General features: G+C 40.9%; 1 protein-coding gene across 5 annotated transcripts in view; it reads left to right on the top strand.

Annotated features, from left to right (window-relative positions):
* The window catches only part of LOC138758104 (AF4/FMR2 family member 1-like), a 192,669-nt gene that overhangs the window by 146,869 nt on the left and 18,302 nt on the right, over positions 1 to 27,498 (top strand). For 4 of the 5 annotated variants that reach the window (XM_069926545.1, XM_069926547.1, XM_069926543.1 and 1 more), the window contains 5 exons: positions 6,957 to 7,011; positions 8,975 to 9,012; positions 11,836 to 12,007; positions 12,777 to 12,800; positions 23,417 to 24,574. In XM_069926545.1, coding sequence (XP_069782646.1) covers positions 6,957 to 7,011; positions 8,975 to 9,012; positions 11,836 to 12,007; positions 12,777 to 12,800; positions 23,417 to 24,574 — 1,447 coding nt within the window. The remainder of the gene's footprint in view (positions 1 to 6,956; positions 7,012 to 8,974; positions 9,013 to 11,835; positions 12,008 to 12,776; positions 12,801 to 23,416; positions 24,575 to 27,498) is intronic. The other variant, XM_069926544.1, reaches the window with a different exon arrangement.

Genomic DNA, 27,498 nt, shown 5'->3' on the forward strand with positions numbered 1-27,498 from the left:
GAGACAGACAGATTAGCCATTGGCAGAAATTCAGAAAAAGAGAAGCAAAGGAGAGTTCCCTCCAGAGTCACCAAGTGCCTGGATTCACCTCCAGCATTCCCACAACCTCCGCAGCCTCACAGAGTCCAGTCCAGATCATCTGCAACCTGAGCTCCAGATCTAAACCTCTGATATGATTAGAAATCCTTCACCGCCCATAGCATCCTCTTGCAACCCGGTTCCAATACCCCTTCAGCCAATTTTGAGCCAGTCTCCAGCAGTACATTGCCCAGTGTGAACCCCTCAACCGCAGTCAGCTGCGGCCTGCATGTTTTCCTCACTTCGAGTTGCCAATAGCCCACAGCCTGTGCGTTCTTCTGTTGTCACTGTCTCCTGTGGGTTGTTTCTTCTGCTTTTTCTCAGATGGGGGTTGTTCTCCAGTCCTACTCTTCCCTCGAGTTTGTAACCCCTTGTGCCTGCTGCTGATTCTAGGCATTGCCATCTTGGGAGCAGACCCCTCGATCGCAAGATTTTAAATAAAACTCCCATCACCTCCTTTCACTTTTAAAATATTTTTTATTGAGAAACAAATTATTGAATTAATCTATGATAACCATGTTGAAACCCATATTTACCAAATTAATTAAAATTAATTTAAAAAAAATTAGAAAACAAATAATAAAAAAATCTAATCTACCCCCTTCCCTCTAATCATGTTAACCTTTGTAAAAGAAAAGGGAAATTGTGGATCTGGTGGTGACCTACAGATATCGGACAGAGAATCTCTGGAACATTCAAAATTTTTAATTCTTCCAATCATGATAATATTCTATGAATGGGCCCACATCTTTACAAATTGAAATTTTCTATCTTTATTATTTTATGTAATTTTCTCCAAGCTTAAATAAGACATTGCTTCATCTAACCACTGTGTATGGGTAGATGAAGAGTCATCTTTCCATTTCAATAAAATTGCTCGTCTGGCTAAGTGTGGTAAAGGCTAAAACTTTCTCCTGAGTTGCAGACAGATATATCTAGCTCACATGAAAAACCAAACAAAGCAATTAATGAGATGTTCTATTTTTGATCTTAAAAATTGTTGATAAAGTTGAAAAATGCCTTTCCAAAAATCTCTTTAAATTTGGCCACTCCCAAAACATGTGGATAAATGAAGCTGCAAAAATGTTTACTTTTATCATATAGTGGACCATCGTCTCCTTTAACAGGCAGTTCAAAGCCTGCATGGAGCTAATGGTAATCGGATTGTGGGGTTTGGACCCTGTGGGAGCGCTGTATCCCACTCCCCACTCTCTGCGGATCTGCACCAGTGGCTGCACTGCAATGTAAGTAAGCAGTAGCTATAGAACACTTCCATCAGCGCTGTCTCCGCTCCATCCTCAACATTCATTGGAATGACTTCATCACCAACATCGAAGTACTCAAGCTGGCAGAGTCCGCAAGCATTGAATCCATGCTGCTGAAGACCCAACTGCGCTGGGTGGGTCACGTCTCCAGAATGGAGGACCATCGCCTTCCCAAGATCGTGTTCTATGGCGAGCTCGCCACTGGCCACCGAGACAGAGGTGCACCAAAGAAGAGGTACAAGGACTGCTTAAAGAAATCTCTTGGTGCCTGCCACATTGACCACCGCCAGTGGGCTGATCTCGCCTCCAACCGTGCATCTTGGCACCTCACAGTTCGGCGGGCAGCAACCTCCTTTGAAGAAGACCGCAGAGCCCACCTCACTGACAAAAGACAAAGGAGGAAAAACCCAACACCCAACCCCAACCCACCAATTTTCCCTTGCAACCGCTGCAACCGTGCCTGCCTGTCCCGCATCGGACTTGTCAGTCACCAACGAGCCTGCAGCAGGCGTGGACCTACCCCTCCATAAATCTTCGTCCGCGAAGCCAAGCCAAAGAAAGAAGAAGCTATAACCAGAGTTATGGCTACTGCCATAACCTAGTTCAATAACTAGACAAGGCAAGTTTAAGCCATGTGCAACAAAGTGGTGATCACCAGCTGGAGGTTCAATAATCTATTCTAAATTTTCAAATGTGGATCGTTGAGTGATTGATGGGGTGCAAAGTATGTTAGTGTGGAGAGTTTTTTTTTAAACAGGCAAAAAAGGAACAGAAGATAGTTGTAGCAGATAAATATTAAGGATAACCCCCCCCCCCACAAGATATTTCATGTGCCTAAGGGGGAAAAAGGTAACCAGAGGAAAAATAAGACCCTTTGGCACCAATGTGATAAACTCTTTGTGTAACCACAGGAGATGGGCAAGGTCTTCGACAAATATATCTCTGTTTCTACTGTGGAGAAAGACATGAGGACTAGGGAACTTAGAGCAGTTAAACAGTCAGTATTACTGTTGAGATGCTTATGATGTATGTCGATGTGTAGGGCCAGATCAGATAGATCCAAGGACACTGAGGGAAGCTCGAGTAGGAATTGCAGGTGCCCTGGCTGAGATTTCTGAGTTATGATCAAGTACAGGTGAGGTGCCAGAAGACAGGAGGATGGCAAATGTGCTTCTATTCAGGAAAGGCTGCAGGGAGAAGCTTGGAATCTAGCCAGTGTGCCTGACATCTGTGATTGGTAAGTTACCAGAAAGTACTCTGAGGGAGAAGATGTACATGAACGTGGATGAACAAAAGCTAATTAGGGATAGGCATGGTTTTGTTAGCGAGAGCTCATGTATGACAAATCTGATTGTTTGTTTGTAGATGTGGCCAAGAAGGTTGGCAAAGGGCAGAGTTGTGAATATTGTCTCTATGGATTTCAACAAGACATTTGATGAGAGATTCTGCTCTGGAGATAAATTAATGGAGAAAATTCTTAGAGATAGTACTTATAAACATCTGGATAGACAGGGTCTGATCAGGAGCACTCAACATGGATTTGTGGGAGGAAGGTCATGTTTGACCAATCTGATTGAATTTTTTGAAGAGGTGACTAGGAATGTGGATGAGGGTAGCGCAGTGGATGTTGTCTATATGGACTTCAGTAAGGCCTTCGATAAGGTACCACATGGAAGGTTAGTTAGGAAGGTGCAGTCTTTAGGTATAAATTTTGAGATAGTCAAATGGATTGAACATTGGCTGAAAGGGAGAGGCCAGAGAGTGGTAGTGGATAATTGTCTGTCAGGTTGGAGGCCGGTGACCAGTGGTGTGCCTCAAGGATCTGTATTGGGCCCATTGTTGTTCGTTATATACATTAATGATCTAGATGATGGGGTGGTGAATTGGATTAGTAAATATGCAGACGATACTAAGATAGGTGGAATAGTGGATAATGAAGAAGGTTTTCTAGGATTGCAGAGGGATTAGGGCTGCTTAGAAAAGTGGGCTGAAAAATGGCAGATGGAATTTAATGCTGATAAGTGTGAGGTGCTTCATTTTGGTAAGAAGAATCAGAATAGGACATATGTGGTAAATGGGAGAGCATTGAGGAATACAGAAGAGCAGAAAGATTTAGGAGTGACGGTACATCGTTCCCTGAAGGTAGAAACTCACGTGAATAGGGTGGTGAAGAAGGCTTTTAGTACGTTGGCCTTTATCAATCATTGCATGGAATATAGGAGTTGGGAGGTGATGTTGAGATTGTATAAGACGTTGGTGCGGCCTAATTTGGAGTTCTGTGTGCAGTTCTGGTCGCCTAATTATAGGAAGGATATAAACAGAGTGGAGAGAGTGCAGAGAAGGTTTACCAGAATGTTGCCTGGGTTTAAGCATCTGGAGTATGGGGAGAGATTGGACAGATTGGGTCTCTATTCTTTGGAGCGTAGAAGGTTGAGAGGGGATTTGATAGAAGTATTTAAGATTATGAATGGGATAGACAGAATGGATGTGGATAGACTATTTCCGTTAAGAGGAGGAAGGTTTAAAACAAGAGGACATGAGTTAAGAATTAAGGGGCAGAGGTTTAGAGGTAACATGAGGGGGAACTTCTTTACTCAGAGAGTGGTAGCTGTGTGGAATGATCTTCCGGGAGAAATAGTGGCGGCGGAGTCAATTGTATTATTTAAGAAAAGGTTGGACAGGTATATGGATGAGAGGAAGATGGAGGGTTATGGGCATTGTGCAGGGAGGTGGGATTAGAAAGGGGTGTTTGGTTCGGTGCGGACTAGAAGGGCCTAATGGCCTGTTTCCGTGCTGTAATTGTTATGTTATGTTATATGTTATGAGACTGGAGAGATGGCAGAATGAATAGAAAATTGGCTTCATGGGAATAGAGCAGAGAGTGAGGGTGAAAGGTTGTTTTCAGACTGGGGACCTGTGCCTCAGGGTTCAGCGCTCGGCCCATTGCTGTTTGCCATGTATAACAAGAATTTAGATGAAAACCTATATGGCATGATTAGAAACTACGTGGATAACACTGAAGTGTCTGGTATTGCAGATAGTGAACACGGATGCCAAAGATTGCAGCTGAATCTTGATCTGTTGGGTAGGTGGGCAGAAGAACAGTTGATGGAATTTAATACTGAGAAATATGAGGTGTTGCATTTATGATGTCTAAAGCGGGTAGGACCTACACAGTGTATGATAGGGATTTCTGGAGTGTTGCAGAGCAGAGGGATGTAGGAGGACAGGTACATGATACCTTGAAAGTGGAGTCACAGGTAGATAGGATGATCTAGAAGGCTTTTGGCACATTAGCCATCATCCGTCAGATTATTAAATGCAGAAGTTAGGAGGTAATTTGCAGTTCTAAAAGATGTTGGTGAGCCCCCATTTTAGAGTATTGTGTTCAGTTTTAGTCACTGTGCTTCAGGAAAGATGTTGTCAAGCTGGAACAGGTACAGAGAAGATTTATGAGAATGTTGCCAGGACTCTGGGCCTGAGCAATAGGGAGATGTTGAGCAGGCTGGGACTTTATTCCTTGGAGCACAAGAGGATAAGGGGTAATCTCAATGTGATGTATAAAATCATGAGAGGAATAGATCTCTGAAAGGCACAGACTTTGCCCAGAGTAGTAATGAGAGCTCATAGGTTTAAGATGAGGGGGGAGGTGGTTGAGGCAGATACTTTTGCAATATTTAAGAAAAGAATGGATGGATACATAGACAGGATAGGTTTGGATGGATATGAGCCGAATTCAGCCAAAAGAGACTAGTGTGGGTGGGACATTTTAGTTGGTGGGTGGGCAAGTTGAGCCAAATGGCCTGTTTCCATGCTGTACGACTATCTGCAGATTAGCGCTATTATTTGTAGGAGTAACTTTGAAAGGGACAGGGACATGAATTTTAAAGACTTCAGTTTGTCGGACCAAAGCAAAAGAGCAGAAAAGTTAGATTAATAATGTAATTTAATCGTCAATATAAGCAACACTGGGCGAAGAGGTCTCCTTTGCGACGTGATTCTCGAACTAGTTCTGTTAAATGTAGAAAAATAACTCTCTAAATAGAATGAAACAGTGCCTTAAGAGGAGGAAGGAGAATAACAAAGTGAAAGAGGATAAATGTGTTACTTTGGCTATCAAGTTAATAAATGAAACCAGTGTTGAACAATCTATTTCAGCATGTGAAGCGATTACGGTAACTTGGATACATGAAGTTGCATTGGGTAGGAAACAGCAATTTGCTTTCATCATCGATGTGACGAAAGGTGATTTCTCATTGTGTGATTCTGCTTAATGGTTAACTTGCATTCTCTTTGAGTGACGAGATCCCAACCAACATAAGGGATTAACTATTCTTAATTTTTTTAAAATTGAGACATATAGCATAGTCCCAGGCCATTTTGGCCCACGAGTCTGTGCCACCCAATTTACCCCCATTTAATCTACACCCCTGGTACATTTTGAACAGTGGGAAGAAATCGAAGCCCCCAGGGAAAACCCACAAAGACACAGGGAGAATGTTCAAACCTCTTACAGACAGCATGGGATTTGAATCCCTGTCTGGTCCTAATCACTGGCCCTGTGAAGGTGTGGCGCTAATCGCTAAGCCAACTGTGCTGCCACATTTGTGTGGGTTTAACAATAAACTGATAAATTAGCCTGCAGACAGAGAGAGAGAGAGAGAGAGAGATTCCTATAGAAGTAGAGATAGGAATTGAAGTCTGCAGGCAGCCATGCCAATTTTACAGTCAAATTAGGTGATTGCCCCAGAGGATGGTTAGAGCGACTATATCACACAGTTTTGCGGCCTGTAAAATTGTCAGTGCTTTGGTTTTAAGTGAAGCTAGACTCAAATTTATCCTTAGATTGGTGGGGGGAATCTTCCCTTGGGTTACTATATTTGTACAGTTAAGTATATATTACGCAAGTAAGTTTTTTTTAAAACAGAATCTTTATTGGTGGGATCATTTTATTGAAATGGTTGGTCAATTTTGGAGTTGTATGGAAACTCTTGCTGAAGTGTGTGCACTTAGTTTCTTTTCCCAAATTTTCCCACATATTGTTTCTACAGAGTTTTAGATCCTCAAGTTATTTTGCGGGGAAAGTAAACTTTTAGTTATTCAATACAATTATTTAATAAAGTTCCATGATTGGACCATAAAGGTTTTTCATATGTAGTAACAAAATATTTTATTTTGAGGTATTATTTAGCAATAATTGCCTAAAAATTAGTTAGCCATGTGTATATTTGTACGATGGATACAGCAGCGGACATTTGCAACATCTGTTGGGTTCACGACGTCAGAGGTTTCAGCCTAACCAGAGATCAAACTTGCACCTTCCTCCTCTGTTTATTTATTTATTTTGTAAGTGTTTGTTCATTGAACCATTGCAGAGTACATGGGGCTTGAGGGGATATTTTTAAAAGTGGCATTTTATCCCGTATGGATTGGATTGGATTTTGATTGTATGATTCATTATTATTCATAAATAAAAATTTTCCCCCAAAAAAGTGGAAAAAACTGAATTTCGAAATCCTTTTGGAAGAGTAACTAAAAGTGAACAAAAACTTCAAAATGGAAATTTCTTTGGCCTTTTTTTTAAAGCTAATTTTTGTGCAAATCTATCTTCAGGATGCTCGAACATGACCTACAGATCAGTAGTGGTGAAGAGAGTGATGAGGATCAGGTTAGTTTTTGAATTTGAGTTGCTTGAAGGAGATGTCAATACAGTGCCCTCCCTCCATAATGTTTGGGACAAAGACCTTCTTTTCCTTTATTTGCCCCAGTGCTCCACAGTTTGTAGGCAAACAATTCACATGTGATTAAAATGCATATTACAGATTTTGTTATTTGTTTACATTTTGGTTTGATCTTTTAGAAATTACAGCACTCTTTTCAATGAGTCCCCTCATTTCAAGACACCATAATGTTTGGGACATAGCAATGGTATGTATTTTCAAGTAGTCATGTTTAGTACTTTGTTGCAGATCCCTTGCATGCAATGACTCCCTGAACTCTGTTATTCATAAACATCATTGGCTGTTGCGTATTTTCTCTGGTGATGCTATGCCAGGCCTTGACTTCAGCCATCTTCAACTCCTGCTTGTCAAGGGGGCTTATCCCTTTGTGTTTTCTCTTAAGCATATGAAAGGAATGCTCAATTGGATTTAGATCTGGTGACTGACTTGACCATTCAAGAGTTTTCCAGTTTTTTTCCTTTGATAAACTCCTTTGTTGCTTTAGCAGTATGTTTGGGATCATAGTCTTGGTGTAGGATGAAGCACCATACAATAAGTTTGGAGACATTTACTCAAACTTGAGCAGATAAGATGTTTCTACACACCTCAGAATACATTTTGCTAATGTCAATAGCAGTTACATCATCAATGAAGATGAGTGTGGCAGCCATATATGCCTAGGCTATAACACCCCCACCACCATGTATCACAGATGAGTTGGTATGCTTTGGATCTTGGGCACTTCCTTTACGCCTCCACGCTTTGCTCTTGTCGTCACTCTGACACAGGTTTCGTCTATTATCCTTTTACCAGAATTTTGCAGGCTCTTTTAAATACTTCTAGGCAAACTTTAATCTAACCATCCTGTTTCTGTGGCTAACTAGTGGTTTGCATCTTGCAGTATAGCCTCTGCATTTCTCTTCATAAAGTCTTCTGCAGATAGTAGTCATTGATGCTTCCACACCTGCTTCCTGAAGAGTGTTTCTGATCTGTCGGACAGGCATTTGTGGATTTTTCTTCATTACAAATTTTTAAATTTAGACATACAAGACAGTACAGGCTCTCCTTTCAGCCCTCAAGCTCATGCTGCCCAATCACACCCAAATGACCTATAACTCCAATATGTTTTGAACTGTGAGAGGAAACCAGAGCACCCAGAGGAAACCCACGCAGAACTTACAAAATTCTGATAGACATCCATGATTCAAGCCCTGGTCCTGATCGCTGGCACTGTAACAGTGTTGCCTAACTGCTATGATGTGGCTTATAATGAGAATTCTTCTGTCGTCAGTAGTGGAGGTTTTTCTTGGTCTACTAGCCTGATTGCACTTACTGACCTCACAAGTACGCTCATTTTTTTAAATGATGTTCCTTTACTGTTTTATTGTTTTTCAGCCTCTTAATGGCTTATTTGACTTTGGTCCTCATGTTGAAAAATGGCAACTACAGACTTCAAAGATGATCAAATGCTTAGAAGCAAACCTAGCTCTCTTATACCTGCACCAATGAAGCATTTAAACATACCTGAGTGCTCATAAAATTCTGTGAAGCCAAATGTCCCAAACATTAAGGTGTCCTGAAATGAGGGGACTATGTATAAAAAATGCTGAAATTTCTTCATGGTCAAACCAAAATGTATAGAAATAAGCTTGAATAAAATAATGTGCACTTTAATCATGTGTGAATTGTTTGATTACAAATTTAAAAACGTGGAACACAGGGGGCAAAGGAAGGAAATAAAAAGGTATTTGTCCCAAAAATTGGGAGGACACTGTACATCATAAAGTATGCATGAAGTTATAATATTTTCTTAATGTGTAACCTGATTGCTTCTCTTTCCACCTTCTTTTCCCTCCTGTACCACCCATACCCTTGTCCCCACACCCCTGCCCTTCCCCACTTCTCATGCAGGTCATGGAAAAACCAGCGACCATATCTGTTCCTGAAAGGTACTTACATTTTCTGTTCACATCTTGCCGTTTGTATTGAAGATCCAAATGTCATCACAGAAACCATTGTTCTAATACCTGCCACTATTACAGCTTCCCTTTTGTGCATGTACTTCATGGTAAGGTACTAATCAGTCTTGCATGCTGCTTTGAATTTTGCACCATTCAGAATGAACAATTGGGCAACATTAGAGAATCTATTGTTGCTTTCCTAGAGACTGATTTTCAGCTTCTGCCCAGCTACATCATCTATGGTCATATACATCAAGAATAAAATTGGAGATCTTGTCATAGTTCTATATCCTGTAATGATTTTTGTCCACTTGACTGTGGGGAAATTTCATTGAAACTTTTTAAACATATAACAAGGTGACAAGTCCTATCAGCCCATGAGCCTTTGCCCACGAATACACCTATTAACCTGCAATTCCCATACGTTTTGGAGGATGGGAGGGAAGCAGAGCACCCGGAGGAAACCCACACAGAGATGTGATGAACATACAAACTCCTTACAGACAGTGCCAGATTTGAACTTGGGGAATTGTCACTGTAATAGCATTCCTCTGTCTGCTATATTAACTGGGCCACCCTGTAATTTTCGATATCCTTGTTTTATTGATTGAAATTGGCCTATTATACAGGTGCTCCTCAACTTACGATGGGGGTTGTGTTCCGGCAAACCCATGGTAAATCAAAAATGTTGTAAGTCGAAATAGAATACCCCACCTAATTTTTTTTATAATTAAATTTTGAAAAGCTTTATTTCACACTGGAAAAGAAACATTAATGTGCATAGCTGAAAGCTCACTGGGCATGAAGAATTGAAGCATTGAACTAAAATTAATTGCTGGATGAAGGGTATGCTAAAGCGTATATCGCAAGCGTGGGAACAGATCGGAATTCAAAATTGAGAGTACTGATTTGAACCATCATAACTTTGAAAAATCATGTTGGACCATCTGGGGAACATCTAATAAAATATTCAGATAAATACAAATAAATTAAAAATAAAAGATGAAAAAAGTAATAGCAGTTGGTCTTGCATTTTAATTTTAGCTCTTTAGGAAAAGAAATGGGCTATATACTCTTATGTAAGACATAAAACTTTTTAGTGATGGAATAAATAGAAATAAGAGAGAGACACCAAGTCACGTTATCATGCTATGCTAAGAATTCTGAGGGATAATCTATCTACAGTTCATTTCTCCTCTATTTCCCTCAGCAACTAAGGGAAACTAATAATAATTTATTTAGGCTCAGCGAGAAAATTATTTTCCTTTTTACCTTGATGAAAACTGGTCCAATTTGTACATTTTGAATATGATTTATATGATTTGATATTTCAGCCACAGATACAATATTTTCTTTATTTTACATGAAGTTTCCTTGGCAATGTATCTTGATTTCAGTTTGGCTTTGCTATTGGCTACAGACTTGTTATATATTTTTAACTAATTTTTCACCTGATTTTAGTTTTCACAAAGATTGATAAAGTTTGTAATGCAGTTCCTGGGGCTTTTTGTAAATTTACATTGAGCGTCATCTCATTCTTTGAGAATGATGCCTCACTGATCAAGTTAGAGAAAGCACTTGTCCAAACCTAATTCTGTCAGCATATAAAGGAAAACTGATGAGGGAGATATAAATTGTTTCTGCTAATTGCATCTAGAACAATGAGATAGCGTTTTACAAATTAGAGTCAAGCCGCTCACTTGTGACAATAAGATACACTTTTACATGTAAATGGAGCTAGAACTTCTGTACTTTCTTCTTCAGAGAGCTTTTTATAATGACAATTACTAGCATTAATTAATTATCCAAAAGTGAAAGTGGAGTTAGGACCCAGTTCATTGTGAACTCACTGAATGAAAGATCAAGCTCTAGAGGCTAAGTGCCCGATTACTCTCCCTTATTTTCTGTTTCAACTCAAATAGATATCCTGTGGATCGTTAGAACGATTTAATTTGAGACTTAAGCCTATCCAAGACATCCTCATATTGCACATTTTACTTTGTATGCAAGAGTGAAAACTGATGCCATTTCAAAGCTCTGTACCCTCAGAATTCATTCCAACCTATCCTGAGGTATCAATATCTCAGCAGTTTTTAATCATTTCCTACTCCATGACAGAGCTAAAAATAATTCTTGGAGATGAAATATGACCCAATTTCAAGCCAACCATGGCCTTTTTGTGAACAATTCTGTTTTTTAATCAACAAACCACCAACTCCACATTGACCTTGCCTGTAGACCTGATTTTTTTTTAAAATAACCTTTTGTTAGCTACTGCTTAATTATATTTGCTGACTAAATTTTTGATATTGTAAATTGACATGTCAAAGATGTCAATTAAAGCAGCAAAACTGTTAAAGACTATTCAGGACATTGTCAGACAATCATTTAAAAAAAATCCAAGATGTGTTGCATGAGTTGTCATATTGTTGCAGTGCTAAGTATTGTGTTGCAGTATTATGTGTTTTGAGGATTTGAATCTATTACTGTATATCTTTTTTGTGCGATACTAAGACATCTAGTTTAAAATTTGTTAAAAACTGAAATCAGCAAGCAAAGTGGTTGGAGCACTGTCTTTTGACCTAGTGTTTGCTCAAGTTTTAATTTAAAGTGGTAGCTAGAGTTGTAATTTTTAAAAATACTATAAGCAAAGCAGAATTAATTTTATGAAGTTCATGCCTTTTCACGATTAACATAAAGTTCATTTATATTATTAATGCAGGGTTAGTGGAAGTTTACTTACTTTAAGAGCTAAGGAACATGTAAAAATTGCATATTGTCCTCTCTGACTTAACTATTTTATTTTCATAGTGCTTCCTCACTGCCTCAGAGTGACAATATTTTACCAAGACATTCCAGTAGTGGCTTAAATAACTTGAGTGAATCTGGGAACTCTTCTACCTCTGATTCAGAGAGTGAAAGCACCTCTACAGACAGTGAGGGAGCAACAAGTGAAGGGGTATCAAGAGCTCCCACTCCTGAGGTATGGTGGGTACTAAAAAGCATATGAGCAAATTTAATGTTCATCTTTTCGCCAATGTTGATCTCTTTTAAACTAAAGTAAATGTTTAATGGCTGTTAAAAGGTAGACGTTTTAAAGCAGAATTAAAAATCACAATTGGGGAACTTGATTTTTTTTCTGTTTCAACTGAAAATTGATTTGATTTCTCTAAAGAAGAGTGCAATAACAACTGCTCTTATGTTACTTGCTATCACTCTGGACATTTATTCAGGCTCTTACAAATATTCATCCTTGGTCTTCTGGTGCACATGCCCAAGCTCATCTGATTCATCTATTTCTTCCCATCCACACTTCTCTGCCCACTGGTGCTTCGGATCTTTCTGTGTCACTGAATTTTTCCATCAGGAGCTTGGTGGGGGAGATCATTGATGTCCTGCTGTATTGTGATCAAATTTGACAATTTTGAAATGTCCCAGATTAATTCTGCAGTCATAACTTTGCATCTTGACAATGGGAGCCCAATTGCTCCAATAGAATTAGATGTAACAGGCAAATACAGATGGCAAAAATGAAACTCAAAGCTTGCAAAATATAAAATTTCACTTTTGATTAAATTTCAGAATGCAACTTCATATAAAAATTGTTAAAGGTCATCCATAAAGGTAATTTCATCTTGTTTAGCTATAATCACTGAATTATGGATGCAAAGTAAAGGTTTATTTGTAAAACAGAAAATTGATGTCTAAACCTACATTTGCAAAATACCAAAAAATGGTCATTTGCATTTCAGAACCATGAAAACACCAAGACCAAAGTAAGCCATTCAGTTCCTCTTTATTTCTCTTGGCTTTCTTTATAATTAAACCTAAGAACACAAGAGGATATAATAAGTTTTTCTGATACAAGCAGAGATATGACAGATGGGGTTTGTGAGGTGTGAGGTGTTGCACTTTGAGAGGTCATAAGTAAACTGAATGTTTCAAGTTAATAATGAGGACTCAAAAGCATGAATATGTGGCAGGATCCAGGGTTCCAGGTCCTGGCTCCTTGAAAGTGGCCACATGAATTGATAAAGTGTATGTGGTGCTTGCCTTCAGTGGGTGGGGCACTGAATGCAGAATAATGGAAGTCGTGTTGTTGCGATGTAGAATTTTAGTTAGGTCACATTTGGAATATTGTGCAATTTGGTTCGCTCCAATTCAGGAAGAACGTGAAGGCTTTAAAAAGAATATAGAAGAGGTTTGCCAGGATATTGCCTGGTTGAGATTTTGTAAGTTATCGGGAGAGGTTGGGCAAACTCTTGAGTGTAGAAGCCTTAGGGGTGGCCTGATAGAAGTTTATAAAAGTGGCATTTGAGGTGAGGGAAATTTAAGGAAAATACAATTCTTTTTCCATAAAACTCACTTCTGCTCACATTAAATCCATGTCCTCTGGTGTGTGACACTTTTATCCTGGGGGAAAATTTCTTACAGTCCATCCTATCAAATGTTGCTCATGGTTTTACAAACTTCAGTATTGGTTTGACAGTATATAAGTTCATGGACAGATGTGTTGCTGTGGGAATGGTGTATGTAATTGAAATAAAAACATAATGAAATGCTGGAGGAACTCAGCCGGTCCATACAAAGCAAAGATATATTGCCGATGTTTCAGGTCTGAGTCTTTCTTCAAGGAATAAACAGAATGAGCCAGAAGCAGGAAATTTCAGGAAATCTTAGAATTCAGACTGTGCTGGCTGGGGGAGGAATCCAGACCATCAAATGGTGTTCATTGGATATGATAAGGGGAGATGTAATAACTTATGTCTGTGTGAAAGGAGACAGGGAAGGGAGAGCTGTACAGAGCTGGGGAAAAACTGAGGGGGGGGGGTTGTTTTGCTCTATCAAATTAAAATGGGTGGCCACTGAAAACTCCATAGGAGGAGCAGAAATAAACTATTCAGTCCATCGAGTCTGCGCCACTATTCAATCATGAGTTGAATTATTTTGCCACTTAGCTCCATTGTCTAGCCACCTTGCAATAACTTTTGATGCCCTAGCTAATAAAGAACCTATCAATCTCTCTGTTAAATACACCCAACACCTTGGCCTCCACACTTCCTGTGGCAACAAATTCCACAGATTCACCACCATTGGTCTAAAGAAATTCCTCTGCATCTCTGTCCTAAGTCATTGCTCTTCAATCTTGAAGTTATGCCTTCTTGTCCTGGACTCTCCCATCATGGAAAAACCTCCTTTGTACAGCAACTCTGTCCATGCCTTTCAATATTCAACATGTTTCAATGAGCAGATTTCCCCTCGTTCTCCAAAATTGCAAAAAGTAGTGGCCAAGACATACTTCATATGATAACCTTTCAATTCCCAGAATCATGCTTGTGAACTTTTCTGAATCCTCTCTAATGTCAGAACATCCTGGGGGAGGGGGGGGTGGGGGAAATATAGCAGTGCTGCAAGATTGCTTTGAGACCATGGACTGGAGTTGTTTCATGGAGGCAGCCACCTACAAAGGTCAGGTAAACATAGAGGAGTACATGAGCTCAGACACTGGCTACATCAGCAAGTGCATTGAGGATGTCTCTGAGATCAAACGTTTCACAACCAAAGCTAAAGTGGAACCATGGTTGGATCCAGAGGTCCGGGGCCTTCTCAGGGTCATTAATGCTGCTCTCAGGACAGGAGGCAGGGTGGCTCTAAGATCAGCCAGGGCTAAACTCTTCCATGTAATCCAGAAGGCAAAGCAGAGTATGCACAGCAGATCCACAGACGACTGTGACTCTGGCAACAAAAGGCACATGTAGCAAGGGATCAAGACTACGATGAATCACAAGTCAACATTATGATCAAGGACAATGGCATCTCCCTTCTGGACAGACTGAACACCTTTTATGCATGGCTTGATGAGAAGAACAGGATGACACCAAAGAAAGCTCAATGTTCACCTGATGAATGGGCCCCCTGCATAGTCGCAGCTGAGGTGAGCAGAAACCTATCCAAGGTGAACCACACAAGTTTAAGGGACCAGACAACATACCTGGTCAGGTACTGAAGGACTGTGCGGGCCAATTGACTGAGGTCTTCATGGACATTTTCAACCTCACTGCAGCAGTCCATTGCTCCCGCAGGGTTCAAGACAGCCCAGTACCAAGAGGGTGACAACAGGCCTCAATGACTACCACCCTGTGGCACTGTCCTCCACCATTATGAAATGCTTCGAGCGTCTAGTGATGGAACTCATCAAAGCACACCTCACAAGACGCTAGACCAATTTAAATAGCCTATAGAAGAAAACATTCCACAGACGATGCTATAGCCTTATTGCTTCACTCCATCCTGGTCAACTTGGAGAATGATGCCTCATGCTGCTGTTCATTGACCAGCTTGGCATTTAACATGATCATTCCCCAGAGGCTGGTGGCAAAACTGTCCACACTGGAACTCCACAACCCCTCTCTGTAATTGGATCCTGGACTTCCTAATGGGGAGACCACAGTCAGTCTTGGTCAGTAGCAGAACATCAAGCACCGTCAAGCTGAGCATTGGTGAACCTCAGGGCTGTGTGCTCATCCCGCTCTCTATTCAGCTACTGACCAGCTATCAGCTGATCCAGCTCCAAGTTTGCTGGTGACACAACAGTAGTTGGCTTCATCAGCAACAATAATGAGTTGCACTACAGAGAAGAGATAGAAAATCTCATGAAATCAGAATCAGAATTTATTCTCATGAACAAGTCATGAAATTCAGTATTTTGCAGCAGGATCACAGTGCAGACATTCACATTATAACCATCTTACGACATTATTAAAAATAAAAAATATAAAAATGGTAATGCACGAAAAGTTAGGCAGTGTCTTTGGTTCATCGATTATTCAGGAATCTGATAACAGCGGGAAAGAAGCTGTCCTTGTGCCATTGAGTGCTCGTCTTTAGGCTCCTGCACCTCTTTTTCCTGATGGTAGCAGAGTGAAGAGAGCATGGCCTGGGTGATAGGGGACGATAGAGGCTGATATCCTCCCATGGAGTGGTCTGGTGCCTGTGATGTCACAGGCTGAGTTAAAAACCCTCTGGAGTTATTCTTGTCCTGTGAATTGGTGCCTCCATACTAAACAGTGATACAACCAGCCAGAATGCTCTCCATCTGTAGAGGTTTTTGAGAGTTTTCAGTGACATATTGAATCTCCTCAGACACCTCACAAAGTATAGCCACAGGTGCGCCGTTGTGATTGCATCAACATGGAGGCTCCAGGACAGATCCTTGGAGATGTTACATCAAGGAATTTTAAGTTCTTGACCTTCTCCACTACAGAGTGTCATGTTCTCCTGACTTCCTTCTGAAGTCCACAATCATCTCCTTGGTTTTGCTAGTGTTGAGCACAAGGTTGTTGTTGTTGCACCATTCAAGGAGCTGATCTTTCATGAACTGGTGCGAGAATAACAACCTGAGTCACAAGGTGGACAAGACAAAAGAGATAATTGTGGACTTCAGGAGGAACAGGAACGACCACCCTCCACTACACATCAACAACTCTTATAGTACGAGAGTGGAGAGCACCAAGTTCCTTGGAGTTCACCTCACTAGTGATCTATTTTGGGCTCTCAACATCTCACTTGTCAGGAAGGCGCAACAGCAACTGCACTTCCTGAGAAGACTGAAGGGGACAAGACTACCTGTTGGATCATATTGCTGCATAGAAATTGATCGGAGGCCAGTCCACAGGACCATAAGACTGGCAGAGAGGATGTGGAGTCATCCTCCCACCCATTGATGTGATCTTCGAGGATTGTTCTCTGAAGAGGACAAAATCATTGAGAATCCATTCCACCCTGCATACAACATCTTTCAGCTGCTTCCACTGGGGAAGAGACACATGAGTATCAAAGCCATCATCACCAGGCTAAGGAACAGTTTCTTCCTATGGGCAATGAGACAGTTGAACAACCAAAGGAACTGGTCACTTTAACTATTCGAGACGCTCATATTCATCAAACCGTATTTATTTATTTGTATAGATAAAATACTTGTCCTGCATATGTATTATTTTTTGTCTGTATGTGCATTATGTCTGGTTGTCTCTGTGTGTTTTGAACCGAGGACGGGAGAATGCTGTTTTGTCAGGTTGTACTTGTCCAATCAGATGCCAATAAACGTGACTTGAAAAGAAACCTTTGATGTGAAGTGAAAATTGCCTTTTGTTTAAATGTAGGCACCATCCCTTGTAGAGTCAGGGGAGAGTGATTTACTTTTTAAAGGCAAGGATTCTGTATGCCTTCTTTGACATCCTATCCACTGTGTTTCGATACTATGGACTTGTACCACAAAATCACTCTGTGATATCAATGCTCCCTTAAACACACTTTCCATTATCAATGTAAACTGTAGATAAAATGCAACATCTTATAAAGGTATAAAATCATTGTTCTCTGTCTCATACCCTTCAATTAAAACAGCCCTTGTCTGCTGCTTCCTTCCCTCTCAACCCCTCACCCACCCTCAACCTCGGGCTTCTGGCTGCTCTCCAACATCCAGCTCCCCACTCAACTGGAACCTAGCCCACATTCCTGAACCTCGTTTTCAGCCACGCACTTGGAACACATTCACTGTTCCCTACCTTTGCCCACACATATCCAAGTTTTTGACCACTTCCCCAGCCACACACCTGGTCCTATTTCCCACCATGTTGTTTATTCCCCCTTATCCCCTCCCTGGCTGTGGCGTTACTGTCCCGACATCTGGTCCACATTCCTATCTTGTTCCTTGCTCCAGCTAATCAGACCAGTCATTGCTGCAGATTAGCATCAGTGCTGATGAGCCTTGAGCTTGGACAGCGTGCTGCTAATTGCAAAAGGATAGAAAATACCTTATCTGAACAAAGACATTTTTAAATAAGTGGTCAAGTTTGAAGTGAACTGCCAGGGTAGTAATGAAGGGAGCTTCGATTGTAGGATTCAAAAGTGACCTAAATAAGTATCTTGAAGGAAAAAGTTTACATAAAACCCAACAGACTTAATGAGGTGAATGGACTTGTTCTATGCTGTGACCAGTCTGGGATTCTATCAAGATGTGGCCACTGGAATCGCAGGGGTCACGGTGAAATAACCACACAAGGCATTTCTAGAGTGAATCAAATGGATTTACTCTTTATCACTTGCGCAACCTTTTAAAAGCCAGAATCACAAACTGTTGTCATCACACACTGTCATCACATGTCTGGTTCGATGCCTCTTGGGAGTTGTAGTGCCGCCATAGTGCTGCTACATGGGTCCCACCCCCACTTTTTTAGGTGGTCGTCATCTGTGTTGGACTGTTAGCTACTGCAGTGGGGAGGATTTGTCCTCTTGAGCTGGTTTAAGACTGTGGCTTCCCTCCAAAGTGCAAAATACAGGTCGAACTAATTTGTCTGAGTATATTATAAAATCCCTAGTAGGGCGCTATAAAGGTTGACCAAGTGTTCCCCTTTGGATGAAGATATTCGCAATTTTTTAGATCTTCAGACACAAAAGAAGAGTGTTCTCCATGCGACAATAGTGGTATGGGGTCAATTTTCCTACGGTCTACTTCAGCCTGCTCAACAGTTCCTTAGGATCATTGTTGGAGTTGGAATGGTATAGGACGAACTCCTCTGGGACGCCCAAAAGTGTGCCATACACGAGCTCCGCAGATGAAGCTGGGAGATCCTCCTTTGGAGTTGTTCGAATGCCCAGTAATACCCAGGGCAGCTCATCAGCCCAGTTCAGGCCCTCTAACTGAGCCATCAAGGCTGACTTGAGATTTCGACAAAATCTTTCCATCGTTGGCCTGAGTATGATGAATTGTTGATCCGAGCAAGCGAAACAAGGCCGTCCACAGCGAGCAAGTAAATTGTGGTCCTCGATCTAAATTAACATGCATCGGTAAACCAAAATGAGACACCCAGGAACTGAGGAGCGCCCGAGCACAAGAGTCTGTAGTAACATCTACCATAGGCATGGCCTCGGGCCACCACGTAAACCTATTACTGTAAAAAGGTAATGGTATCCTCTTGAAACAGGAAGCGGACGAACAATGTCCATGTGGACACATGCAAAATGCCGAGTAACTGCAGGGAAGGACTGGAGTGGTGTCTTAGTGCTGCTGAACTTTTGCTTTTAGGCAGGCAATGCAGGACCATGCCATTTGTGTAACGTCTTTTTTAAGACTGTGCCACATGAACCTGTCCAAATCAATACAAACGGTCAGTCTAATCAATGGATGTGAGAGACCATGCACAGAGTCGAATATTCGATGTTTCCATGATGCCAGAACTACTGGGCATGAGTGTCCTGTTGATATATCACAGAGGAGTAGTTTGCCATTAACTCCAAAGCGGACAATACAGACGAAACCTCAAGTGGAGCAGAGAGGGAAAGTGCATCAGCTACTACATTGTCTTTTCTGGAAATAAGTAGTATTTTTGTGGATAATTCTGAAATAAATGATAATTGGCATTGTTGTCAAGCTGACCAGGGCTATGCAATCTTGGAAAATGCAAATATTAAGGGCTTGTGGCTAGTGTATGTAGTAAAATCTCTGCCCCCCCAAAAAAAATAGCGGAATCAAATAGACAGGTAAATGACCAAAAGCTCCTTATTAAAAGCACTGTATTTCTTCTCTGCTTCACGAAGTTGGTATTTTAAGAATGCTAATGGTTTCAATGACATATTGATGAAGTGCACCTCCTACGGCCATACTGGATGCGTCTGTAGAAAGGGCAGTGGCTGCATTTAAAACTGGGTAGCTGAGCACAGTGACATGAGTCAGCAAAGCTTTTGTCTTCAAGAAGACATTGTTTCCCTCTTCAGTCCAATGGATGGTTCTGGTGTTTCTGGACAGTAAATCAAAAAGAGGCTTCATGATATGAGTTGCTCCTGGAAGAAACCAATAGTAAAAATTTACCATTCTCAAGAATTTCTGCAGGCTTTTAACCGTAGCAGGACTTGAGTAATGGCCTCAACTTTGGATGGCAGCAGAGTCATGCCTTCCTGAGTAATCCTATGACCCAAGAAATCAATAATTTCTTGTCCAAAATCGCGTTTATCCAGATTGGTGGTCAGTCCAAACTTTTGAAGACGAATGAAAAGTATATGAAGATATTCCCAAATGTTCATCCTGAGTCCCACTGGCCACTAAAATACCATTGAGGTAAATGAAGACATTGGTCATAGCACATCCTAAAGCATCCATCACCCGTTGAAATGATTGAGCGACATTCTTTAATACAAATAGCATTCGTAAAAATTGAAACAACCCAAACAGGATAATTATTGCTGATTTTGGAATGTCCTCTGGCTCTACTGGTACTTAGTGGTAGCCACGCACCAGGTCTATCTTGGAGAAGATCTTCACTCCAATCAAGTTAGCCGAGAAATCCTGAATATGAAGTATCGGATAACAATCCAGGATGGTAGCATCGTTAAGACGCCTGTAATCTCCACAGGTCACCAAGCTCTGTGTGTTTCAGGACCATGTGTAAAGGTGATGCCCAGGGACTGTCAGACTTCTGAATTATGCCTAGTTCCTCCATCTTGGTAAATTCTTCCTTAGCTAAGCACAGCTTCTCTGGAGGCAAGTGGCACTCTTTAGCTAGGATAGGAGGGCCCTTAGTACAAATGGGATGAGTAATGCCATGCTTTGCGGTGGAGGCAGAAAATTGTAGAGTAGTAACCTCAGGGAAATCTTCAAACATCTACTGGTTTACTTAATGTTTGAATGCACAGAGCAGGAGTACAGGCATTTGCCAGAGGAATAGTCGGAAAAGTAGTTCCATCTATTAGCCGACACTCTTTTAATTCGATGAGGAATGAATGAGCCCGAAGAAAATCTGTACCAAAGGTCGGGATACTGCTGCTATAACAAATGGTCAAGTGTGGAGATGATTCTCGAACTTGATCTTCATCTTCCTGGTGGCAAAGGTCGGAATGTTAGAACTGTTAACTGCTTGTAGTTGCAGAACTGGGATAGGCTGGCATGTGTCAAAACCAGTGGGTGGAAATACACTAACTTCTGAACCTGTGACCACCAGAAATTTTCGTCAGGACAACTGGTCCCATGCATACAGTAGGCTTGCAGGTTTCTTGCCAACCGCCTCAACCTTTATGGGGGTTTCCCGCAAATGGGCAGGGTGGAAGGCACTTGTGGGCATTTATTCCCCTACTCCTGTTGTAATAACATTAAGATGAGGTGTCCACAGACTGCTTGCTTGTCTTGGGGCGTTGCCTGCTTATAGGGAGTGATGTGCTAAGAGCACTAGAGTGTGATATGGGGTCAATATCAGAGGGTTTGGTTGTGCAGACTTGTCTTTCCTTGCTGTGCTTTTTAGCCAGCCATAGAATGTCTGCCTCTGTTGCTACAGCTCTTGGGTCTTCAAATGAACACTTGGATACCAAGAGCCTAATATCATCTGGCAATCGTTCTAAAAAGAGCTGCTTGAATAACATATTGGGACTTTCGCCAGCTGCCGGGAACAGCATTTCATCCATTAGTTCTGAAAGGGTGCGGTCTCCCAACCTAGTGAAATGTAGTAGTTTGGCTGCCATTTCCCTACGGGACATACCATACACATGTAATAAAAGTGCTTTTAAATCATCATATTTGCCGGTATGTGGTGAATCCCATAGAAAGTCGCTGACCCTCTTAGTGACAGCCTAGTCTAGGGTACTGTCAAATTGATAATAACGAGCTATTTCCATTTTGTCTTTGCAAGGGTGAAATTGTGCTTCAGCCTGTTCAGGCTCAGCTGTCCAGAAAGATGGTATTTTCACATCAGCAGAGTCCATGTTTGTCCAAAAATACGTTTTTGGATTCGTCGAGGTCACCAATTTTGGCCACTGAAATTGCAGTGGATACGACTAAATAACCATACAAGGCCTTTCTCGAGTGAATCAAACGGATTTACTCTTTTGACAGCCGCACAACATTTTAAAAGCCAGAATCATACGCTCGGCATGCGCTGACTTCATCACACACTGATGTCACATGGCCGGTTTTATGCCTCCTGCAAGTTGTAGTGCTGCCATAGCACCGCTACAAAGAGAGGCTTTAGAACCTAGAGATAGTTAATGCAATTTTACAATGTATTGTTATGTGTTAGATTTTTTTAAAATTGCTTCTTAAAAGTACATAAATTCTCAAACCTATTCAAAAAATATCAGGACCCTTGGGGGCATTGATATCACAGAGGAATCTTGTGCGAGTTCATAAGTTCCCTGGAAGAGGCAACACAGTGTATAGATTAGCACAGAAGGCAGACCTGCATGCTTGCCTTCAATCACGGCATTGACTATAAACGTCAGGAACTTGTGTTGCAGTTGTATAAAACTGTAAACCTACAGTTCAACCATGTTTGGAGTGTTATGTGCAGTTATGGTTGCCCTACTATGCATGTGCCGTACCTGTTTGCGAGAGGGTGCAGCAGGATGTTTTTTGCATTGGAGTGCATTGGCAACAAAAAAAAGGATTGTCAAACTTGTTTTTCCCTCTGGAGTGCCAGAAGCTGAGGGGTGACTGATGGAAGGTTATAAAATTATGAGAGCATAGAATAGATAGTCAAGAGTGTTTTTCTCTGGATGAGAAAGTCATATAGTAGAGTTGAGAGGGGGAAATATGAAAGGAGATTTGTGAGGCAAGTAGTAGGTGTCTGGAAGGTGCTGCCAGGGGAGGCAGTGGAAGCAGATATGATCGCATAGATGCACTTAGACAGATGTGAATGGACAAGGAATGGAGGGTACAGACCTCGTGTTGGCAGATGAGATTTGCTTGGATTCAGATTATAATTAACACTGATGTGCTGGGTCAAAAATGAACATTTTTGTTCACAAATACTCTAAACTGGCATGGAGAATATAGTAAAAACCCCTAGTGTCCGGCACCTGTCGGGACTGGTGGATGCTGGATGTGTATTTTCCCATTGCTTGAAATTACATGTTGCGTGATTGGAGAACTAATGATGATGCACAATGATTTTAAACTTCCATATTTTTTAACCTACTTATTTTCGACGATTTCCTTTGCTGGTTACTTGAAGCTATCGGTTGCTTGAATTCTGGATAATGGGTTTTACTGCATTTTGTTTTGCTAAATGATTTTGTCACCTCCCCACTTCCTTCCCCTCCCAAAATTAGTTTTTCTCCTGATTCTTACCTTGAGGAATGCAGCAAAATCCCCCATAAATGGGAGTTAAAAATTTCCAGAAACTCCATGTTCAATTTCTCAAAATCAAAGGGACACTTATTTCTGGTTTATGTTTGCATTAAGATTCTCGTATAAATGAGAGGTAGAACTACTTAAAATTTGCAGCAGTAATATTAAATGTTAAAGTTGGAACAATTTTATTGCTTTGCATTTTTATAACTGTCTGTGTGTGTGTTTGACATTTATATTGGAGCTGACTTCTTTTTCGTGTTCTGTCGTCTGTTGCAGCCTGATCCTTCTCTAACAAATAAATGGAAACTTGATAACTGGCTGAATGACAAGCAGCCAGTCATACCTTCCAAGAGCCACAGTGAGTCTTTAATGGGACGCATTTCCCAGGACAATAAGCGATCTGTTACAAAGGAGATCCATGATGGTACAGGCTCCAGCAGAGAGAAGAGAATGACAGAGGAACCTTCTCCAAGCAGAAGCAGACAGCAGGAATCCCCTGCCCTACATGATCAGCAACAAGCTGTTCAGGAAAAGCAACCTAACAAACCTATTATAACCTTTGTGCCTGGAGCAAAGCAAGAAAATGAAGCTTGCAAGTCTGGTGACAAAGACCAGCTTTGCACAGAATGGGCCAAAGTAAAAGATGGGCAGCGGTCAAGTGAGAACAGGGGAACTGAATCTTCAGCCAAGATTTCAATAGAAAGGAAAAAGCACAAGGGTCGTGTACAGAATGCTCCCAAATGCAAGCAATTTACAGATAACTGCTCCTTGTCCATAGACCATTGTTCCACCAAAGACAAACCACTGCCTTTTGCTGCCCATGTATCTCAGAGACTGGAAAATAATGAAAATGAGGCTAAAACTGGTAAATTGGCTAGGGAGGCAAGCAGGTCTACCTTCCATAAGTCTGCCGAGGTCAGGAACATAAATGATACAAACATTAGTAAGTCTTCCACTGGGGTCAAAGAGGCAAACAGGGCTACCAACTTTCAGCCTGCCAATAAGGGGAAGCAGCTAACCAGGACCAACGGCAACAAAGCTGGCAGTCATGTTAGGGAGGAAGTTCACAATAACATTAATAAACCTGCTGGTAAGGTCAAAGAAGAAAATGGCAGTAACACTCAGAAAGTTATCACAAAGGAAAGGACTAAACTAAGTAAGCATGTCAATCAAACAAAAGATAACATCCTCAAAAATCAAGTTTTTTCTTCAGGGAGTATTGGAAGTTTGCTCTCTCCAATAAGAGATAACAAAAGTAATATGCCATTAATGGTAAAAATTGATTTAAGTTTGCTTTCAAGAATCCCATTGCCACCTGGCAATGAGGACAAACTACCCAAGATGTGTACAATGGGACATATGAACCAGAAGAATAAGGAAGGGTTGAAGGAGAGCAAAGAAAGCTCATCAGGCAAGACCAAGAGAAAGCATGCAGTGAGTTTTTCTATTGCTTATATTTCCTCCTTAAAGCAGCAAAAAAAACTATTAATTTCTATGCTTCCTTTGACCAGGCATCACTGGCTAATGAGCTGTAGGGCCAGAAGAAGATGGGTCAATTTTCCAGCACTCTTGTGAGGATTTTTGCAAACTTGTGACACAATAGCTAAAGTTCCTCAGCATTAAGATTAGGGCAATGGGTATCTTTAAGATCTGTCATCAACAGCTTTTATCATGGAGTCAAAAGTGGGATTTTCACTGATGGCATAGTCTTCACTTCTCTTTGTAACTTCCCAGAAAGGACTGAGATTTTAATTCAGACATACAGGCCCTTCCAGCCCACAAGCTTGTGCCACCCAATTAACCTACAACCTATGTACATTTTGAAGGATGGAAACCCACGCAGATTTGTGGATAAAGTATAAACTCCTTACGGCACTGGATTATGACCAGGGTCGTCAAGTTATCTTCAGCGATCTTTCTCAAATGTCTTGAATGTCGGTGGCTGTAGGGACCAACTTACCTCCCCTCCAAATTCATGCATGTCCAGGCAGTATATTGTCATACTTCTTGCCGGTTAAACATCTGGAATGTCTCCTTGGAAAATGTCAATGATAATGTTGTAATTACTACCTTCTGTAAGAGTTTTTTTTCCAAGGTATTTTCTCCTCCCATTTTTCTCTCACATCTGACGTTTTATTGGATTACAAATTATTCTGTCCAAATAATAGGGTTCCCAGTTTTCCCAAAATTGTTTTCTATTTTCATTGTGTTCACTGTTCCAGTTTGGAATTTTTGTTTAAGGAAAGAAGCAATCAGTCAAGTCCAGAAAATTCTTAATGCCCAAAATTGCATTCTGGAAGAAATAGTTGAATATTTCGTTCTTATTAAGGTCCTCTTTCATGCTACAATCACATAACTTGTGCTTGATTTGTGAACTTCTCATGCCTTTACCAGCTGAATTGTTTTCATTAAATTGTTGTAATAATCCTTATAGTTGTTACATTTCCATCAAAAAAAATTATGCTATTTATTTTTATTTGAATAGACAAGCTTCTTTTAAAGTCCGAATATTGAAATTTGCGATGTTGCAACCTGTTCCAATTCTTCAAAAGAGATTTTCTTTTGCTATTTGAACTCTCTTGCTGTAAGAATTTCTTTGTTGATTTACAATCAAACTTTGATAATCCAGCACAGATAGGTAGATCTTCCAGTTATTAATTCCCTGATATTGCTTTTAATTCACTTTTTTTTTTAAGCTCTTGCACGGTATTATCATAAATTTCACAGGAATCAGAGAAGTTTAATGGGAACTGGGATGAGGATTGTGTTGTTCATGTTTACTCTTGGCCTTATGCTGACAGTGGATGATGCCAAGGACTGATCTATCTGTGAAGGAATGGTTGAGGGAATTGGTGGTTGGCTACAAGAAGCTCAAGCATAGACCCACAAACAGAGCATAGGTGTTTGGTGATGCAATCCAATGTATGTTGGCCTTTCTAATGTAGAGGGGGCTACACCGCAACCTAATGCAGCAGATTAGGTTGGATGACGTGCATGTACAGTTCTGTCTCACTTGGAAGATCTGCTTGTGGCCCTGAATGGAGTTGAGGGGATGGGAAGATATAGGGACAAGATATGCACTTTGTGAGATTACTGTGGGAAGAGCCCAAGGAAGGTGAAAGGAGAGGGAAGGGCAGAAAATGGTGCTTCAGAGAGACTGATGCCTGGTGAGGAGGGTTCAATAGGGCTGGCAGTGGGATCACGCTGCAGTGTCAGGGATAGGTGTTGGATGCGGAGGGCTAGTGAGGTGGAAAGTGAGGACCAGAGGGACTCTGTTCTTGTTCTGCTTGAGGATAAGTGAGCAGAGGGCAGAAGCATGAAAATGGAAGAGATACAGTTATGGGCTATATCAGTGACTATGGGTGGGGAAAGGGGGTAAAATTCCACATTTATCAAAGAAAGGACATTCCAGATATCCTGGAATAGAAGATCTCATTTTTGAGAATGGATGAGGGAGAGGCAGAAGAATTGTGAGAAAGGGATGATATCCGTACAAAGGACAATGGATAGAGGAATTATCAGGTAGCTGTGGGAGTTGGGGTTGTAACGAATGTCAGTGGATAGTATGTCCCCTGAGATAGAGACAAAGGGAGAGAGGTTTCCAGGTAAAGTTAAGGGCCAGAGTGTAAGTTGGTGGTGAAGTTAATGACATTGCCAATATCTGCATGGTATGGGAGGCAGCACCAATGCAGTCTTTGATGCAGTGGAGCAAGTGTTATGTAGGATTATCTGGGTAAAATTGGAATGCAACTTGTGAAAAGTCTGATTCAACTCAAGCCAGGAGTCTGAAAGATGAATTTAATAGATAATTAGGACATGGAAATTCCATTGAAGACCAAAAAACAATGGCTTCAGTCTCTCAAGGTTTACTTAAAAAAAAATTTGTGGCCATATAAGACTGCTAATATATTTAGATACAGAAGTAATATGGATGCGGGTGGAATGGGGGAGGAGTGTTAAAATAAAAGAGCAATGACTAAATACTAGGAAAATTATGCAACAAATGACGATTAACATTTGTGTTCAGCAATTTGAGATGATGTTTCCCATATTTATTGACTTTTCCCATGTTTACTTGCTTTTCCTTGTACTAGCTTCCCTCTTGTCATTTAATTTCCCTTCCACCCTATCACAGACCTTTTGTTGTATCCCTCCTACAATTTTCTGTTGCTAAAACCATTTTCTCTGAACTATTTCAATTCTGGTGTAAGGTCATCAGTATGAAATAAATTATTTTCTCTCTCTGCTGTTACTGACTTGAGTATTCCCAGGATTTTCTTCCTCAATGTATAACATAACATAACATAACAATTACAGCACGGAAACAGGCCATTAGGCCCTTCTAGTCCGCACCGAAC

The sequence above is a fragment of the Narcine bancroftii genome, chromosome 3 (assembly GCF_036971445.1).
Source record: "Narcine bancroftii isolate sNarBan1 chromosome 3, sNarBan1.hap1, whole genome shotgun sequence".
Taxonomy (NCBI): domain Eukaryota; kingdom Metazoa; phylum Chordata; class Chondrichthyes; order Torpediniformes; family Narcinidae; genus Narcine; species Narcine bancroftii.